This window comes from Necator americanus, chromosome I, assembly GCF_031761385.1.
Source record: "Necator americanus strain Aroian chromosome I, whole genome shotgun sequence".
Lineage (NCBI taxonomy): Eukaryota > Metazoa > Nematoda > Chromadorea > Rhabditida > Ancylostomatidae > Necator > Necator americanus.
This window is the reverse complement of record NC_087371.1, coordinates 1480635-1500340: the sequence shown is the minus strand read 5'-3', so window position 1 is coordinate 1500340 and position 19706 is coordinate 1480635. Positions and strand designations below refer to the sequence as shown.

The following is a 19706-nucleotide window of genomic DNA, read 5'->3' as shown; positions in this document are numbered from 1 at the left end:
TTAGCTAGCAGATATTTAAAGCTAGAATAGGCGATGTAGCAGATATAGCGAAGGTAGAAGTTATCACTTTCACCTTTTACCTCACGTCGGATAGCTACGAATGCCTTCTAACACTAAAGGCCCTCACGCTTATGAAGGACCGCCGATTTGGCAGAAGTGGCAGCGGGCCAGCGCGCCACGACGCCGTTTCAGTAGATTTAGATGCCACCAGGGGTCCTCTGATCCTCACTCGATCCTAACCGCTGCGCTCCACCGCACCGCTTCAAGCGCAATCGCTTACGCGGCTGCACCGTGCTTCATGTCGTTTTCACTCGACTGCAATCAATCTAGCCACGTATGTTTATTTAAAGCATATGTGTAGATCGTATAATGTGATGATCTACCAATTGATCGGTTGTGCGGGACATTTGAGATTGCGCGAGTGGTTGGCGGCGAAAACGACCTTCTTGCAAACATAGATCTCTAGGTAAGTTCTTTTTTTTTTCTAATTTAATCCCTGCTCGTTTCTACTCTCAACAATTGATGCGATAAGTGCTTCATGACATTGAGTATTCTTATGATCATGTAGGACTTTCAGTAAACCTCGACATGATGATGTTTCAGTATTTGTTTTCTAGAATTGACCCGGATGCGAGGTTGTTACTATCCTTTATTCGTGGCTGATGTTTCGACGAGACCGCCTTCTTCAGAATCTGAAAGAGTGAAATCGAACGTGTTTTATCCGATCATGCGCCCTATCCGCACAACAAAGAAAGTCCTATGTTTACTATTGGGTCTCATCGCTACAAGTAGAAGAGAACATTGTACGTTAGGATCCGCTGACTGTCCTGCCACTGCTAGATATCTGTGGTGAGGGGACTGTCATTTAAATATCGTCGATCTTAAAACCATCACCCCATGCATCTGAGGTGGTACGGATTTCAGGTGGACTATTCGTATACGGGATAGTAGGTTATGGCGAGTTGGATGATTCCGCCCATTTCTTGCTAATTGGCATAAAAAACGGCCTGGAAGAGGTGGCTTGTGCACACGGCTGGCGCGCTCCAATAGAACACGTTGTGGAAAATGTCGCGCCGGAACGCTCGAAGCCGTATCTTCCGGGCCGTTTTTTACGGCAATTAAGAAGGAATTGACGGAATCACCCACCTCTCCATAATCTACGATCCCGTATACGAATACTCCACCTGAAATCCGTACCACCTCAGATTCGTGGGGTGATGCCTTTAAGAAAGATGGACATTAGCACATCGAGGTTTATTGAAAGTCATAAGTCGTGGAGATTAATTATGTGATTTTTCTCTTAGGAAACTCTTCCAATGCAACTAATATCAAGATCTTCCATCGTAAAGAAATCAATTGTCTAGTGAATTCGAGTGAGTTCTTTTCTTATGTATTATCGTTGTTTTCTATTCTGCTGGAATTAGAAGATCCTCTAAAGTGAGCAGTAAATTAGTAGAAGTCTAGAACTACTTTTTGTGTATCTCTACATATATGTGTCAGGGGTACGAATAGAATTGAATCTGGCTCATTTTAACCCATCAGTTGCAGCAGCCCAATTGAGTTTAGACAATTATAGGATTAGGAAGCATGACACTTGTTTAGTATTGTGCTAATCTCTATCACGGAATACGAAATAGGAAATAAATAATGATAGGAACAGTTCGTCAATTATATGCCAATTAGTGCAGGCAGCGTATCTGTTTCTGGTTTTTGGCTGGTAGTGCTCCAATGTTCCCGTAAAAGCAGCGCTGCTGCCCCATTGTCTCAGGCACTGACTGATGAAACAAACAATCCAGATAATGTACAATCCTTTAACGTAAAGATTGTTTATTTCAACTATTTGTTTTTTTTTCCATGTTTTTTTTAGTTGTGGTTGGACAAAGAGGACTCAACATATTTACTCTTTAATTTTGATTACAAGTTGGTGACAAACATCCTCGTGTGTTCTTATTTGGAAAGGTCTTACGTTCCATTACATTCTACTATGAATGTTGCTACTTCACCATATGGGTGGATCTAACTATCCGCAGAATGGAAGAACTTCACATGGAATAGAAATTAAATTAGAAATTAATTAAATATTTCGGCTTTTCAATTGGGGGATTGAAATGCTAAGATAGTGTCCGATCATTGTCTTGTACGTAGTTTGTCAATAGGTATTTCATGGCGGATCTCATAACCGGAACATTTTGCCCAACTTTGGTCTTGTTTCAAATCCGACACAAGAACATTGTCTTAGACCATATTTCTTTTACAGTACTACTAAAAGTCTAAGAATTCTCTGACGTATCAATCCGTTTGGAATACTCCAACGTGTTTTAGTGGAATTCATAATCGTTGAGGTTTTTTTGAACGCGTATTGGCTTACAGAATGACTTGCGGGAGTCAGCTGATGTATCAAGTAAGTGTTTTTATCCTTTCAGACAAGTCCGGTACCAATTTATCGATCTCGGAGGGATGAAATGATCGGTGAGCCCTATGGCGGCTTCGGACCATCGACCACAGCGGCCACAGCGGACTTTGGTGACTGCGCTGCACCCTCACACACATAATAGTATTTTTCCAGAGAAATAAAAAATAGGGGAAAACATAGGTGAGGTTATGTAAAGGCACGCCGTTCTTCACATTACAAATGCTTGTATAAGAGGACCACACATGTTATTGCAGATGTCTAATAGATCCTGAAACAAAAGAATATGATATACATTACAGATCTCCTCACATCTCCGTTCTGCATTTACCGGCACTAGCGATCGTATTCATATCTACGATCCAGCTGTTACAATGGAAAATCACCGCCGTCCACACACTAGTAAGTCTTATTGGAAGATTTCTTAATACCGACATTATAGAGAGTCACCACTTAATTAGATGATTGTGTTGCGTGTAATTAATCATGTCAGATGAGTAATTAAAGGCGAGTACTACTGTTTGCGGTAGGATAGTGGTCCGATACGTAGGAACTAGACGAAACGGCGAAATGGGGCTTTTTTTTACCAACTTCTAACTTTAGTTTTACATTGCCCTGTACTTAAGTGTCACTTTTGCATATTTCATGAGCTTCACTGCACAAACAAACAGGATGAGTGGGCTGATTTTTGATTGTTTGTGAAAGTGGATCATGAGATGTGCTATTCTTGCAGGATGAGGCTTTTTTATATGTGTTACGGATCATCGAACATGCCGACCACATGCATATTAGGGTCAAAACGACATGAAGCTCGGTGCAATTGCGGAAGCGGCTCCTCTCGAAGCAGTGCGGTGGAGCGTAGCGGTTAGGCGTGTACTGGAATCTTTGCTGGCACCATCTATTCCTGTAGTTTGCGATGGACTCACCTCGGCTCCAACCGCTGTCTCCACCGCCCCGTTCTGAGCGCGTACGCAAATGCACCATGCTTCATGTCGTTTTGATCTGACTATAACATTTAGTGGACGCTATCGTCCGCTGGACAGTTCTGGAAGTGTTCTTCTTTTTTCGTTCCAAAATTTCATGCATTTGCAGGCTACGGTTTTCCGTCAGTTATGAACGTGATATTCATAACCCCGAAATTAACGCTATTTGTTCTACCTGCAGCTATTCACGGAAGCGGTAATGCTGATCCCGCAGTGATTGTTGTGGTAAGCTTTAAACGTTCACCTGAGATAAATGGCTTTTCTTGCTGCATAGGGCGTATTCGATAGTTCCTGGTTCTCTTTATTTTTATTTTTTGTAAAGTTTCGTTTTTCGCCGAACTTAACGAACACCTTTTCTTCACGCTGAATGCAGCCTTTAGTAGTTCTTGGAACTATCGTTATAGACTTTCGTAAGTTCCGGCGCACAGGGTGGAGTCTTTGAAAACAATGTTGAGTAGTTCCAAAGCAAGTACTAAAGCCTGCTCCATCTCGTTCCTTTCCAAGGCAGTGATTTCGTCTTTAGCCAATTGAGCGGTTCCAGCAGTTGGAGCGACGGGCATGTGTAGCTGATGTAGCGTGATTGAAAAGATCGATAAAGTCGATATATTTTTAGTTCTTCAAGCTTTTTTCTTTTTTTCTGGATGGGCTCTACCCGTCGTTGAGCGCTCATCATTGGTTAGGGCGTCCGGTAAGAATTATGGAACGAGAAGCGTAACTGCGAATTTGCCATTTTCTCTCTCGGAATTTAATTATAAGGAAACATTGATGGTTATTTCAATGCTATGGTGCGATATTGAATGGATATTGGAAAAAGAATAATATATTTCATTATGCTCTTCGATTTCTGGTTGTTATTGTCTATGGCTATCAATAATAATAGCATAATATAATAATAGCAACTGCTATGACGATGGTCCGATCCGTCGACAATAATCAAAGCGACTGTCCATTGAAAATAAGCGAAGGTGCAATTCTCACGGTCAGCTAAGGTGGAGTGTATTGGCAGTTATAGGGTTCCACGAAAAGATAACGTTAAGGATGTAGATTACTTGGTTTGTTTACGCTCAATTCTATCTAGTGGTCTTGAAAAACGGCGTAGAAACGGATTTTGAATTTTCCTACGAGGCACTCCTTTATACGTGCCGATTACACTGATTATCGTCCGCTCGCTCGCAGATCCCAGCATCGTTTTTTCATGGTGTGCAGCCTCTAGCAAACGGAGGTGGTAGCACCCTCATTATTTACGTTTGTTAAAGGCAACATATTTAAGGGATTCTTTGTACTGAAGATTCGAATGCGATATAGAAACGGAGAAATGAATACGTATATCATCCCAGCATTGCAGCCGTGAACATGAAGAATGAAATTTTGTTTGGGCCCGATTCATGTGATTGGCTGGAAGATTCCATATTTCATGCATAGTGGAACTTCGCTGTTCTTAAAGCCAGCATATTCCGAAATTGACTGTGTTGGGATCTCTCATGGGCAATACAGACTTCGTAGTGTACATTACAAGTATGAGAGCGTTCACGCCCTAATCGTGCTGAAAAGGCGTGGGGAAACTCCTGCGGGACCTTGGAATGCGCCACCTTCGTACAGAGTCGCCGCGTACACCAGTCGTTTCCCATGTCGATTTCCAGGAGGAAATTGAGCGCTAATACGTCCGTTCCCTCCCTGAACTTTATATTACCCATAATAGATCCCAATCACGTCAATTTCGCGTCCCTTAATATTAGGATTTACAGATCCAACGCGCGCTGCTTAGTTTGCCTCAGAATTACGGCTGAATGTAATTACACCATTACTTTTGTTCTTTTCAGGAAATTTCTATTTCATTTAAGAAGTTGTAGGCAACAAAATACACTGCATACTGGGATGTCATTTTTTGTGTACGAGTTCTCATTCTTTGCGAAGAATGTATGAATATGTAAGAGTTTCTTCGTATTAGTTGCTCATACAGAGATGCCAGTACTCTTTTGTTTCCTTCCGTATACGCTTTCGCTTTGTGTTATAAAAAATGAAACCAACGTCGATAAATTATAGAACTAAAATCACAAATTGTCATAAAACAAGTTGCTTGTCCGCCGAAGGCGTGAGAAATTTCGAAAACGTTATGTTCCTTCGGCGGAGTTCCTTCGACAACTGTAGCCGTCATATGGGAGATGGGAATTGAAGAGTTCTCCTATCGCAGAGCATAAAGAACACGATTAAATTGAAAGGGAGTTCTAAAAAGTACTGAACAGTGAAAGCTCCCAGAAAAGCACATACAAACTACAATTCTGCACATCTTCACCTTTCTTTGATTGTTGTGGGCTTTTATGTTATTGTGCTAGATTTTCGGGGCTAGCAGGATGGACTTGGTGAAGAAAATACAGAGGACGAGTTCCAGGAAGTCTTGCAGTACCATACAGCATCAGTTTATCACTACCGGCGTTTCTGTATCCAAGAACTTCCCTTTTCTTTTCCTTCCGTGCCTTTTCTTCACCTTCATTGTCGATGCTGTCGTGTCATACAAGCAACCTACTTCGGTCCTGTTTTCGGAGGACGTATGTTCTACTCTGTTCTCACTCGTAACTGTGTATGATGTGTATACTTACCGGATCGGAGGATCTCAAAAGATGTAGCCTCCCACTCGAAGACGTAAGATTAGGTCCGGATGTAGTGTACATTAACTTGGATTTCCGGGGTTCTGGTGTTCCCCTGGTCTAACTAAGTTACCACTCTTTTTTTTCGCCCGGCTTTGGGGACAGATGTGATCTATATTTCCTTGTTCGCTGGACTTGTCGTTGTGATCGCTGGTTGCTGTCCTTCCTTTTCTTCCCAGAATATTTGCTCCAATGTTTGCTATTTGCTCCTTTGTGAATCTTCACACTTCCATAAAATGTTTCGGCCGCTAATATATTAATTTTCGAAGATGCTGGAGTTTGTTTCTTATTTTGCCGCGTTGGTACAATTTCGATTTTAATAAATCTTTGAAGTTTGATACATACCGAAATCAGGAGCGCAGATACATTACCGAGAAACCGAAGTTTCATTGGTTCAATGGCTCGAGGAGAAAAATTGGCAAAATATTAGAAAGCTTTTATATTAATCAAAGTGCTTGTTAGATGATCACATTGATGTGGTGATACATTTTCGTGCGTTCTGTTTGAAACGCCACGAAAATGGTAATTGGCCCTCACTATTTATCTTCAAAGTATCCAACATGTTATTTTGCAAAGATGTAAAGAAACTTCAGAACACGCTTTTTTGATATACTCCAAAACTGGCGGTCCCTGCTGTGCTCATTGGTTGCTTTGCTTTTTTTGTGTATTCGATTATATCCATACTTACACTTCTTTTACAAATTTCAACATTGTATCTCACATATGGACCTTTTCGCGTTTGTCGGGCAACTCAGATAACATTTCCCCTGGATTCTTTCCATATTCATTTATTCCATTGCTACTTGGTTTCTACATAGCCGATTACACATGTATTGATACAAGTATGATAGACCTACTTAAAAATGATATCAAATAATCATGCTATATAATAACGGGCTCAGTCTGACGTGTGTGTGTGTTGGTGTGTAACGAAATTCGAAAAAGAGTCGCGACGGGTCCGTAGGTGTCGAATTGATTCGTCGACACCGCAAACAGGTAAAATCAGTTGAAGGTGAATAAGACGTTGCAACCATTTAATAGCCCTGGTCGCAGCGCGCATTGCTCTTCACCTCTATAACTCATCTGTGCGTCTGTTTCCTTGACGTTTGCCTCAGCTTGGTAACATTCTTTCCTCAGAAAGTGGAAACACGAATGAAACCGGCTGCTTAAATAGTAGCCAACTGTTTACATGATCTGCGCGGAACGTTTTCTTTATCAACACAATGATGTTGTTCACTCCATTTTATGTTAGACATCATATCGTGATAACTGTTGGGGGAAAACAGGAAGAATACCCATACCTCGAGTAACAATTTCAAATTGTGTTTGTATTATGTTGGTATCGAAGGAGTGTTTGGAACTGAAGTTTGAATGCTCTTAAAATGTAGAAATGACGCGAAAAGGAAGGAAACTATGGGATCGCCAAGCTTGTAGAAAGAAGAAAGAAAAGGTGTTGTTAGAGAAGCACAATTTAAATTTCGCATAAAATGCCACTACTATTAATTTTCATTGGTCAGTGAAGGCTAGCTGCAAATCCTACCTCACGCCTCAAAGCGGCGCAGCGGTGGCCCTGGCCGTCGGGCAGCTATGGTGGCGAGACTTCGTCTCGGCAGGTTCAACCATGCCACAAAGGTGTCCGGCTAGTAGCCCGGTCCTTGGGCCAAGGCTACAGGCTAGCTAAGTGAGGAGGTAGTACGACGATTCCGGTGCCAGGCTGCTAGCTTGCTAGTGCGACAAGCCGACCGAGGACAACACCCCCGTCGCGTCATACTGCTAATGTCTACTATGTGTTCTTCAGAAGCTAGGGCGTACCCCAGAAGCGACGCGCATTGTCCTCGCCCGGGCAATGTGGCAAATATGCGAGGGCTACCGGCTAGAGGACGAAGCCGGCCAAAGAAGTTAGTCCGCCATCGCCAGCAACATCCAGTGCGCTTGGCAACACTTAACGTTGGGACGCTTACTGGAAGAAGTCGTGAACTGGCAGACAGTCTCAGAAAACGCCGTGTTGACATATGTTGTGTACAGGAGACTCGCTGGAAAGGCTCCAAGGCAAGGGAATTAGGCGATGGCTACAAGCTGATCTACCACGGCACATCAAATCGCAACGGCGTTGGTATCATATTGAACGAGTCGTTTAGAAATAGCGTCACAGCGGTGGATCGACTATCGGATCGCTTGATGGCTGTAAAAGTAGATACAGGAGAAGTAGAATTGCGAGTCGTCTCTGCTTATGCGCCACAGATGGGCTGTAGTGAAGAAGAGAAGGCGTGCTTTTGGGAAGATCTGGAGCAGTACGTCCAATCCCTGGAAAGCGAAGAAGTACTTTTAATCGGAGGAGACTTCAACGGACATGTCGGTTCCCGGAAAGACGGATTCGAGAGTTGTCATGGTGGATACGGCTATGGAGCTCGTAACGACGACGGGTTGCGAATCCTGGAGTATGCTGTTGCAAGTGACTTGATCATTGCTAACACGCAGTATCGGAAAAGAAAATCGCATTTGATCACGTACACCAGCGGCGGTCGTGAAACACAAATAGATTTCTGGATGTTACGCCGACGAGATCGCCGACTTCTGCAGGATTCAGAAGTCATCCCTACAGATCATGTCGCTGCCCAACACCATCTGCTCGTTATGGACTTGAAAATCTCCCGTCCAAGGAAGAGACATCCAAGGACTGAAACACAGCGCATCAAATGGTGGAATCTGAAAGATCGAAAGGAGGTATTTTTCGCGTCCGTGGCTCCATCTACACTTCCCCACCCTGCTCGTAGTGTGGAGGAAATGTGGTTGTCTACTTCCAGCGTTATACGCTTGACCGCGGAAAACACTCTGGGAAAGACGACTCTAGGTAAGCCAAAGGTACAAAAGGCTACGTGGTTTTGGAACGAGGAAGTTCAGGCGGCAATTCGTGAGAAGAAGTCCAAGTATAAGCTCTGGTGGAGGACGCGTCAGCCTGAAGATCGGGGTGCTTACCTAGCGGCGAAGAGGGAGGCTAAGAAGGCAGTCTCCAAGGCGAAGTCGGACCGCTACAAGGCTGTGTACGACATGCTTGATACCAGAGAAGGCGAGCGGGCAGTGTATCGTTTAGTCAGAGCACGTCATCGCTCAACGTTGGATATGGAGCACACCAAGATCGTTAAGGGAGCTGATGGAGCCGTTCTGCGCCGCTCTGGTCAGATCCTGGAGAGGTGGCGAGAGTACTACAATCACTTGTGTAACGAAGAGTTCTGTCATCCTCCCATCCCAACCGTTCCCAGCGTCGAGGGTCCTGTTCTACCAATTACTGCCGTCGAAGTCAGTGCTGCCCTCGCAAAAATGAAGTCGAACAAGGCAACCGGTCCTGATGACATACCTGTTGATATCTGGAAGCTGCTAGGAGATCGAGGGTCCATGTGGCTCGCAACTCTATTTAACAAGATCGTTGCAGAAGGACGGACTCCAGAAGTTTGGCAAACTTCCGTGACCGTGCCTGTCTGGAAAGGGAAAGGAGACATTGCTGACTGCACCTCGTACAGGCCTATACGACTGCTCTGCCATACGATGAAGATTTTTGAGCGTGTCCTGGAAGCTCGTCTGAGGAAAATTGTTAGCGTTTCACTCAACCAGTGCGGTTTTGTGAAGGACTGCAGCACTATAGATGCTATCCATGCTGTCCGAATCCTCCTAGAGAAACATCGAGAGAAGAACCGCAGTGTGCATCTTGCTTTTCTCGATCTCGAGAAAGCTTTCGACCGTGTCCCACATGAGCTGTTATGGATGTCCATGAGGTCGCATAGAGTACCAGAAGAATATGTGAGGTGGACGAAGCTGCTTTACGCGAAGCCTACCAGCGTTGTACGATGTGCTGTTGGAACAAGCAGGCCATTCCCTGTACGAGTAGGGGTCCATCAGGGTTCATCCCTCTCACCTCTGCTGTTCATACTGTGCATGGACACGATAACGGAGGAAATCCAGAAGCAGCATCCGTGGACTCTACTCTTTGCCGACGATGTCATGCTCGCGTCGGAGTCTCGAGATGATCTTCAGAAACAAGTGCAGTCTTGGAAGGATCAGCTGCAGCAATATGGATTGCGCCTCAACACATCAAAAACTGAGTACATGGAGTGCGGACCAAGGATAGAGGATGGTTCAATTCGTGTTGATGGCACCGAATTAAACAAGGTGAACTGCTTCAAGTACCTTGGATCCAAAGTGACTTCCACAGGCGACATTGATCAAGAAGGTCGAGCACGTGTTAATGCTGCATGGATGAAATGGAAAATGGCAACAGGGGTACTGTGCGACAAGAAAGTCCCTGTTCGACTGAAGTCGAAGATCTACAGGACGGTTGTGCGTCCTGTTGCCCTTTACGGATGCGAGTGCTGGCCGACAACGAAAGCCTTGGAAAGAGTGCTGCACGCTATGGAGATGCGGATGTTGAGGTGGACGATAGGTGTGACGCTAAAAGAGAAAGTATCCAACGACACTGTGCGCTCCATCTTCGGTGTCGTCCCGACAACTGAGAAGATGAAGGGGGCGCGACTGAGATGGTTTGGTCACGTATTGCGGCGGGAGGAAGATTCTGTTGCCAAAACCGCTCTGAAGCTCAACGTTTCAGGAGTGAGGCCGCGCGGGAGGCCAAAGATTCGCTGGTTAGACCGTGTGAAGCTGGATATGATAGATGCACGTTTGTGTACGGCTGATGCAATGGATAGAACCAAATGGAAGACAAGAAGCAGAAAAGCGGACCCTGCAACAACGCGGGACAAACGCTAGGAAGAAGAAGAAGAAGAAGAAGTGAAGGCTAGCGAAGAGAATACCACAGAAAGTCTGAAGAGTCTTCAGACTGGTATATAATGAAGCGAGACCTCCTCGACTGTTTCATCTCAGTTTGTTCGTTAAAATTGGAAGAGCAAAAAGTAACATTCTGATGATATTCAGGTGTGCCCAAATGTAGGCTGTGATTTTTTCTTAGAGATATTGCTCTGTAGATCGGGGTGGACAGCAAGAAGGAAACGCAAAAGTACCAAAGATTTGAAAAGAAAGTTTTTATAATGTAGTTTTTATTCGTAAAAGTATCACCTCAGAAATGCTTGGACTGGTGGGGACAATACTACAACTTGGTTCAGCTTGAAGGATTGGGTTGAAGTGGTGGACCGGCGGATTTCGGTTGTGGTACTTTTATCATGCCGGCGATAACTTTCTGTTCTATTTGGCAGTGATTTTGTCCGCGAAGTATGCGGAAGTAGCCTAAATGTACCTCAACTAATGGTTTCTCTTTGAAGTTTGTCTTAAATTTCTCCTGATGTAAAATAAAAAAGAAACGTACCGTTATTCTCTCCCCAGTCAGTACCCCAAGAGTTAGCAATCAACCAGTAAGGTAGGTCAGTTCCGTTTACTTTTTCCGTTCCCCATCCAATGATTTTAATCGCGTGCCCACCTAGTTCCCTTCCGCCTGAAGTCTGGAAGGAAAACAAAAGCTATCCAGTCAAAATTAGACTTTCTCAGTTCTACAAAAAAAATTATTTACCACATAAACTCCTTTTTCGTAAAACCCAAAATCCGGATAAATCCTGAATGATGCTGTCACAGGCCCGTTTCTCATGATCTCCAATTTGATCCACGTCTCATTCTGTGGAATTCGATATGCGGAATTCGCTGTAGTTATTTGTTTATTAGGAAAATGTGGATGTATCACCGAAATAACCTGGTAAAGAAAATCTGTTTCACTTCGAAAACGTCGTGAGAACAAGAAAAAAGCAGCGAAGATCTAGCTGCAAAAAAAAAAACACTTGAGGAAGTTTGATGCGCAGTCTCTGCGGTTTTTTTTTTGTTCATTCCTAGCATTAATGGCTGTTTCTAAAGGTGTATTTGCATGATGAAGGGGTTCGCCTCAACGTCACATTTTAGAACACAACTTTCCAATTTCGTCACTCATTTCCGGTATTCGGTAGTTTAAATGTTTTCGTTTAACTTAGTTTACCACTACAACACAAACACTCGTGGTTATAAGTAGCGTTGCTGGAGGAATAAATATGTTTGAAGACTTTCTTGGTTTTTCCTTAGCAAAATTTCTTCTACAGCCCGTCGGCCCTGCATTCGATGTTGAAATCTAAAAGAATTTATCCTAATGTTACTATCGCTTAAATCAATGCTCAAGGGCAGCGTATCGTGAAACTGTCGATGTTTGAATCTCTGTAAACAAATGTAGATTTTGGGGTCTAGAGTACGAGTATGAGCGTGGCTCCACCTAATCCCCTAATCTTCCTCAAAGACAGCGTGCAAACGGATTCTATTTCGACGAAGTACTTTAGAACGCGCCGCCTTTCTACAAGCTCTGATTCCCCCTTAGAACCCTATTAACTGGTTTTACTTCAAAAGACTTCTGAGGAGACGTCATTGTTTAGCGATCGCTGCAAGGGAACCGCGTATGCAAAAGGGTTGTTCGTTTTCTTAGCTTAATTCGTAAGAACGCCCACGCTTGATTTTTAGAGGAAATTGAGTTACCCACACTCATTCTCGAATCTGTACACCGAACTCTATATTTCTCCACAGAGACTTTGTTGTCCCCTCTCGACTTTCCCAGGCGGGAATATCGTCGCGGCTACTATACCTTTTTGTAGCATTTGCGCGCCAGCCAGCGTATATAATTGCTGGGTCCGACCTATTTGGTAAGCGTTTTTGCAATGTGATCGTCTTGCGTTTGAAATGAAATTTATCTTCGTAATCCGTGCGCATCCCATATACCACATCCGCATCGCATTATCCACTGCTGGCGGTATACCGCGAGGTCCGATCTGTCAAACATCATCCGCGTTCAAAGATTAAGGTTAAGGTTTAGGATAGGGTTCAAAATTAAACCACATTCTTGATTGATTGTGTCCTACCAAATATATTGCACAACTTTAACATACTACTTGGGGCTAGGGTTGGGGCGTGAGGATTGGGGGACATCCCCGAGGACTTTGAAGAGGGACTAGGGGCATGGTGACAGGTGGTGGGCACGTGCCCGCCGAGATTCAGAGGGGCTAGTCTGCCATGTGGTGGTTAGCGTAGCGCGTGCCTCTCCGGATCCAGTCAGTCCTGATCGGATCCACTATACAGATTCCCGCTACTCCTATTTGGAGCGGACCCGGGACGGACCGGGACGACAGATCCCAAAATCGTCAGTTTTGTGATGTTCTCCCTTCACCTGTCGTTGCAGGTAGCTACGCAGATCTACAGGACCCTAGGGAGTGGCATCCAAAAACCATATAGAAGAAGAGCTTAGGGTTAGTATTTGTATGAGCTACTCTTTTTTTTTACACAGAACTTACACTAACTTACACAGTTGATATATTTGTTCACTTACCGTAGTATTTGTCGTCGGCGTATTTCTTATTGTATTTATACTGACAAATTTTTCGACATTTTGGTGTTGGAAAAGGATCCTTGGGGCACTTTCCGTAACTTTCGTCTTTGCATGGATAGAAAGCGTATGGTTTGCAGGAATCCTTAAAGAAGGTGTAAATTGTCACGGATGCTTCTTGTTCTCTATGTAAGGAAGAGAGAAGGTTACGGGAGAAGTTCTGAATGTTTGAAGTTTTCATCTTCGAAAGTACTCTTATTTTAGGTATTCCTAAGAATCTGCCTATGTAGTCTGAAAAGATTTGTGGTTGAATAGAACACTCAGTTTTACCCAGAATCTGCTTTTAAAAAAGTAGTTCATTCACAGAATTCTGCGGTTTTAAACTTGGACAGAGCACTGTGGGAGTCCGAGATGTCACTATAATGCTGCGAGCGTAGTGAAAGGACTGCAAACAAACGCATCGCTGATCAGATGAGTTGTGTGTATGTAATATGGACCATGTTGACCGTAAATAGCATGGCAAGAGCACAAAACCTGACCTGTTCCGCTAGATGTAATCTCCATATCACTCTTGAAACAAAGACTTTGGGAATTTTTCAGAAATGGGAAGTTTCTAAGCCATCAGAACATCCCCAGGATTGTAATGGTTAGAGGAAAATAAATGTGACACCGGAAATTTCTTGCCTTTGTTCCATATAGTCCGCCAGTGCAAACGCCTGTGTTCTTAAAATATTCCCACGCTCGAATTGTATGGCCTCCTCCACATCTAGAAAATGAATGTTCTTTTTTTGAAATGCAGACTACCTAACTCATAATTTCTACCCAGCACCACAATTCGGGCAACAGGCAAGGATGTCCGTATCGGATAGAAGTACCTTAAAATAGAGTTGGACTTAAATACGTGCATCAGTTCTGTTTTAGTAACCGAATACTTTTTCTTCGACGTTACCTTAATTGTACCGTTTGATTGCACGCAGAGTCGATCTGACATCGTTTCTGCTGACGATACTGCCCAGCATGAACCTAAAGTTCAAGGAGGATTACTTGTAATGTTCAAAATTTGTAAGTCATGCTCATGCACTCAGTATTATGGAATTATGATTAGTAATGAGTCTGAGCCAACTACGATGATGTTGTCCTAGTTTTTTCTTTTATTATCAAAAAATGTTCAAAACCTACTCAGGCTGTATTCTGTAAAAAATTTGACATACCACAGTGTGATTGATCACGGATAAATCCTATGGAGGTGCATTTGGGCCATTTGTCTCGAGCATCAAAACTGGAACGTAAAAAAAGTGCTTGGTGAATCTAAAAAGTGGATTTAGGAATTTTCCTGGTGTCAAATTTGTCGCAACTGACTTGTCTCTAGACCTTCAAGCGACGGGCTGTTATTATCACCTGACCCAATTGGTCGGTACTTCCTGAAGTGCGAAGTCCTTGGACATAGCTGTGCCCAACCTCCTTGATCTTCTGCGAAAGCCTGCACGGAATCAACCCATTTGTCGCCATTCCATATTCTGCGAAACCTTACGTCCTCGCCTGAACCCTATCCACGCCGATTGTCTTCAGGTCCTCTTTCATCACCTTAGTCCAGAAGTTCCCTTTTAGGCCAGGTGACCTTTTCCAGCTCGAAAAAGTCCTCAGGATTTGCCTTAATATTTGACCAAAGAAGCGAAGACGATTTCTTGTAGCCACTTTTGATGGCAGTGCAAGATGTTGGTATTGTCATCCGCTAGTATATCATATCCGTATCAATTTCCGCTTAAAGATCTTTATTGTGGCATATCCTGGGTCAAAAGTAGCCAAGCAGCCGTCTAAGCAGCTTCCTTTTCGTGCAGTCAAGTATCTGCATCACCGCAGATGGTGCTGCTCAAGTTTCCGATCCATACAACATGATGGGACAAATTGCGAATAGGTAGACTCGGAGCTTGACTTTGTTGGATCACTTCCTCCAGCTCATCGTAAAATGCGTCCAATTCGGATTCATCAGCTGCTGATGTTGGTGAGTAGCAGTTGATGATACTGATGGGTTTTTGGCGCAGAGGGCGGAGGCGAAGAATAGTCAGACGGAGTGACAGGATCTCGTGAGAATCGACAAGATGGGCAACAGATGGGTGCGCAACAACACCAACTACATTTCGCGATGGAACCTACCCTCAACGAATGACGAGTGTACCGTCATTCATCTGCCCTACGTCGCTCCTTCTGCACTTGGTCTCCTGAAGAGCAATCACGTGAAATTTGATACGCTTTGCAGCTCCGAGAAGGGCATGCAGGTCAGCGTCTGTGGACAGTGTTCTCGCGTTGTAAGTACACAGTCTGAGACAGTCTCCATGGGGAATCGTGCGTGTGTCGTCTTGATCCAGAATGAAAGACGTCCCGAGTAACCTGAGATTTGATCCTCACCGGTCGCCATACCATCCGACGTCTGAGAGGGCAGGGGCCAGTGTACAGGGTACTGAGGCAGTGAATATGCTGAAGTGGCAAAATGACTTTTCCCCAAACTAAGCAGCCCTGCCGCGGCGGACTTAGTTTTCACCACAGGTCGTCGCCCAACCTATATGGATTAGGAGGACACCTTGCGACATTTTGTTAAGACGGTGCTGTGGTTTACTCATAGATAAGTTAGGGTAGATGCGATTCCGAGAGCACAGAAATGTCGGAGGTGTCGAACTCCTTCTCAGCTTCGAAGACCCTGCCAGAGGACGTACCTCCGCGGATAACTTCTTGTGGAGGGGAATTATGACTGTGTGTCTTCATGAATCAAGTGTCCTTCCGTCGATCCATATTGAAAGGATGATCGTTGCTATCTCACGAATCCTAGACGGAGGAAGATCTACGGAAGAAGACACATTAGCATTTCTGCGCTAATTCCACCACTCCACCAGACTTCCCATATTTGATCTTTTGGACACAGACTAGAACCTCCGACTCGGTCGGTGGTTCCTCACTGACCGCATATGTCGGTATATGAACGTGCTCGAGTTCGGGAGCTGATGGCGCTTGCCGGTTCAGCAAGGTATTGAAGTGATCCCTCCAAATTGGTAGGGTTGCTTTACCTATAGCCACTCCAGTGGCAGAGTTGAGGACTGGAGAACATCTTTTCATTTTTCTTTTATACTGTTTTAGTGAAGCATAGGCTTTCCGCGGGTTCTTGTTCCCCCAAGACTTTAAAATCTCTCCTGTCTGCTGTCGTCAATTCGTTTTTGCGGTGTTTTTGCAGTTGGCGACGCAACTTTCTTTTCAGACTCTTTTCCTGGCTGAAATATCTAGTGCTGCGGGCGGTACATACAGAGCCAAACGTGAATTTTGTTTCCGCAGATGCAAAGACAAGCTTTTTCCGCGGCATTAGAACCGGGAGCGTTATCTTTGCAGCGTCCTGGATGTGAAATCGGTGAAAGAATGAAAGTGAAGAGTTTCTTTCTGGTCCGTACATCAACACGAGTAAACACCCGTTGGCGAAACTTCTTCATGTATTCATCATCATTCAGATCCGCCAAGTCGAGCTTCGGTTGATATTGAACCCCACGACTCTTTCTTTGGAACCGCACCGTTAGGCTGAGAAGTACTAGACGGTGGACATAATCGAATGCATTGTCCCAGACAGCTCCAGATTTCCAAATGTCTAGAAAAGTTATTCTTGTCCAAGCCCCATCTTCGCATTTGCTTCGATTCTGACAATGACCTCCTTCTGCCTGGGTACCTTTTTGCACTGTACTGGAACTTTTCTCCACACAATTGTGCAGGTCATGTTGGTCGTACGTTCCCATTTCGTACACGCGAATGCCTGATTGCGTTCAGTGTACGCAGGGTCATTACGAGCAGGTAGCAATCAGCGGTTTGTACCCCGGGGTATCTTGGAGAACTTGTGAAAAACTATCAGTTTGTCATCGTTTCATTGTGTTATTATCCAATTTCATCTATGTTGTTTGCAATATACCTGTCGTATATTTTTCTTCTTCTGTTTATGTTCTTGAACCAATAACCTTTTAGACAAAAGGGAACTATGCGTAGTCGTTTAAACTACTATTTACAAAAAGTCTACATTAGAACATCAACGTATACATAAACTACCACTTTTTTTAAACGGGTTCCAACATATCACATTTTGTTCCCTCAAAAAATGATTTCAAAACACTTACGGCAGGTGTTTTGGAGAAAATAATGTGCAACAAGTGATACGGTTGAATTTCGGGCCTATACTTCGAAGGGGTGCCGGGTAGCTTACCTCTTTACTGCGCTCTCTATGTTGCGACTTATTGCAGAGAGTTTTTTCATTTTATTCTAATGAAGCAGAACTATTTTTTTCTCATAATGTTTCCCTTGAAATCAAAACCCTGTTCTCCATTTTTGCGCCGAAGAAGTCGAAACTCTTGAACGTATCTGAGAATTAGTTAGGTAGTCTAGTTAACACTTCCTACTTCGCTGCACTTCAGCACGATATTTGTTTTTCCTCCATTAATATCTCAGAGATGTTCACCTAACAGGAATTTCTTCACTGAAATCCATGTCCTCCTCTTTTAGCATTTCACCTTCTTCATTGTCCAGGAATCTCGATTCCATCACACGCATTTTAAGAATGTTTAAAGCATTTGGCGTGTACTTAGCCTGTAACATGATTAGAGTGCAGTTGATCCTGCTTCTCTTTTTCTGAAGATGTTTCACTCGTACCGTGAAAAACGATTGTCGTTTGTTCAGAAACTCCGCAAACGCTTCTCCGGAAAGATTCTCTGCCTCCTCTCGTATCGGCTGTTCCAGATACTCCTCTTAAAAAGTGATTCTCTTTAGGTCTGGCTATATTGCTCAAATATTCACATGTAATTTACGCAATGAATTGTTTTGAAATTTTGAAAAAAATTTGAGGTAAAAAAGCTGAACCAACCCATATTTTGGAGAATAGTAATGTACATGTCTATGAGAGCTGCATTTTTGTACAAAATTGTTCTGTATTTAGGGGATATCAGAATGGCAAAACCTTTTTAAAAGCTAATTTCATCGAGCGTCATTTCTCAGATGTTTTTCTTTCCAAAAGCACTTTTTTTTTTGAAGATTTTTGGAACTCATTTCACATTGCTCCTAATAAAGTCACCTGTGCGCGAGTAATAGGGAGTTTCTTTGTAGTTATCGTTGTGGAGACAAAAGGTCTTCAAGCAAACAGATGAAGAGTACGAGTTATGGAATTTTAAAGTGGAATACCGAGAAAGACGAGCGATTTACTGTCTTTACTGGTACATAGTTGTTGGACCTAGTACAACAACTGTGTACCAGTAAAAACTTCTCAAAGCTGAACTTAAAGGCATCACCCCACGAATCTGAGGTGGTACGGATTTCAGGTGGAGTATTCGTATACGGGATAGTAGATTATGGAGATGAGTGTGATTCCGTCCATTTCTTCCTAATTGCCGGAGGATGCATCGCGTGCACAAGGCTGGCGCTCTCCAATCAAACTCCTTGTAGAAAATACAAGCAGTTTGATTGGAGAATACTGCACCGGAATGCTCGAAGCCGCATCTTGCGGGCTGTTTTCTATGGTAATTAGGAAGAAATGAACGGAATCACCCTTCTCTCAATAATCTACGATCCCGTATACTCCACCGGAAATCCGTACCACTGCAGATTTGTGGGGTGATGCCTTTAAAGAAATCGAGGACTAATGCAATCGAGAGAAATACTCTGAGTTCATTTTTATTTGTAGTTTCCGTTGCTTTTATATAAAAATTTGACATTTCTTATTATAGTTTATTTTGAGCACAGAAGCTGAACGATTATTGTGAATGATTAACTAACTTAGTGAAAGCGGCTGTTGAGCCAACGCCGTCACCACCAGAGCAATAAGAATTAACATCTGAAACCACCAAAATTATTTTTTGACATATTCACGATTAAGATTGAGCTGTACGAGTCAAATATAATATCAAATAATGCAATAAGAGAGAGAGAGAGATTTGGAGATCTCAGAGATTTCAGAGATTCAGACTGGGAAAGGCAAGCATTTGGTTGCGTCGCAGTACAGTATATGTACAGTAGGGTCAAAACGATACAAGACGCTGTGCAGTTAAGTGTAAACCGCTGCGCTCGAAACAGTGCGGTTGAGCGTAGTGTCGGGGAAGTTAGCAGCATTCTTTGCTGCATTTCGCGATGGTTCCATCTCGATTCTAACCGCTTCCTCCAACGCCTTGCCTCGAGCGCAGCCGCTAACGCAACTGCACTATGCTTCATGTCGTTTCCAGCGTACTGTATATGCCGTACTTGTACATCCTAAAAGCGATGGGAGTGGTTCGACAAAAATCGGTTCATCCAACATTTTTACAAGTACGCTTAATAAAATCTTCAAACTA

General features: G+C 43.6%; 4 protein-coding genes across 5 annotated transcripts; 3 read left to right on the top strand and 1 right to left on the bottom strand.

Annotated features, from left to right (window-relative positions):
- Positions 1–100: 100 nt before the first annotated feature.
- On the top strand, positions 101–3526 carry RB195_004176 (uncharacterized protein; the record flags this gene model as incomplete). The annotated part of the gene is made up of 7 exons (XM_064180153.1): positions 101–191; positions 413–466; positions 1305–1373; positions 2424–2427; positions 2567–2593; positions 2713–2812; positions 3503–3526. 7 exons carry the CDS (start codon positions 101–103, stop codon positions 3524–3526), a joined length of 369 nt encoding a protein of 122 aa, XP_064033184.1.
- Positions 2372–6017, top strand: RB195_004175 (uncharacterized protein; the record flags this gene model as incomplete). The annotated part of the gene is made up of 4 exons (XM_064180137.1): positions 2372–2401; positions 2713–2812; positions 3503–3618; positions 5727–6017. 4 exons carry the CDS (start codon positions 2372–2374, stop codon positions 6015–6017), a joined length of 537 nt encoding a protein of 178 aa, XP_064033183.1.
- Positions 6018–7823: 1806 nt separating this feature from the next.
- On the top strand, positions 7824–10796 carry RB195_004174 (uncharacterized protein; the record flags this gene model as incomplete). 2 transcript variants are annotated; one of them, XM_064180126.1, is made up of 1 exon in its annotated part: positions 7824–10796. In XM_064180126.1, the coding sequence occupies one exon, from the start codon at positions 7824–7826 to the stop codon at positions 10794–10796; it is 2973 nt and encodes a 990-aa protein (XP_064033181.1). The 2 variants fall into 2 exon arrangements, with proteins under 2 accessions (XP_064033181.1, XP_064033182.1); XM_064180127.1 differs by having other exon boundaries at positions 7896–10796.
- A 349-nt stretch (positions 10797–11145) lies between these two features.
- Positions 11146–19213, bottom strand: RB195_004173 (uncharacterized protein; the record flags this gene model as incomplete). The annotated part of the gene is made up of 11 exons (XM_064180114.1): positions 11146–11270; positions 11350–11482; positions 11551–11678; positions 13372–13513; positions 14053–14134; positions 14191–14243; positions 14318–14391; positions 14580–14647; positions 17849–17976; positions 18040–18134; positions 19156–19213. 11 exons carry the CDS (start codon positions 19211–19213, stop codon positions 11146–11148), a joined length of 1086 nt encoding a protein of 361 aa, XP_064033180.1.
- Positions 19214–19706: the final 493 nt, after the last annotated feature.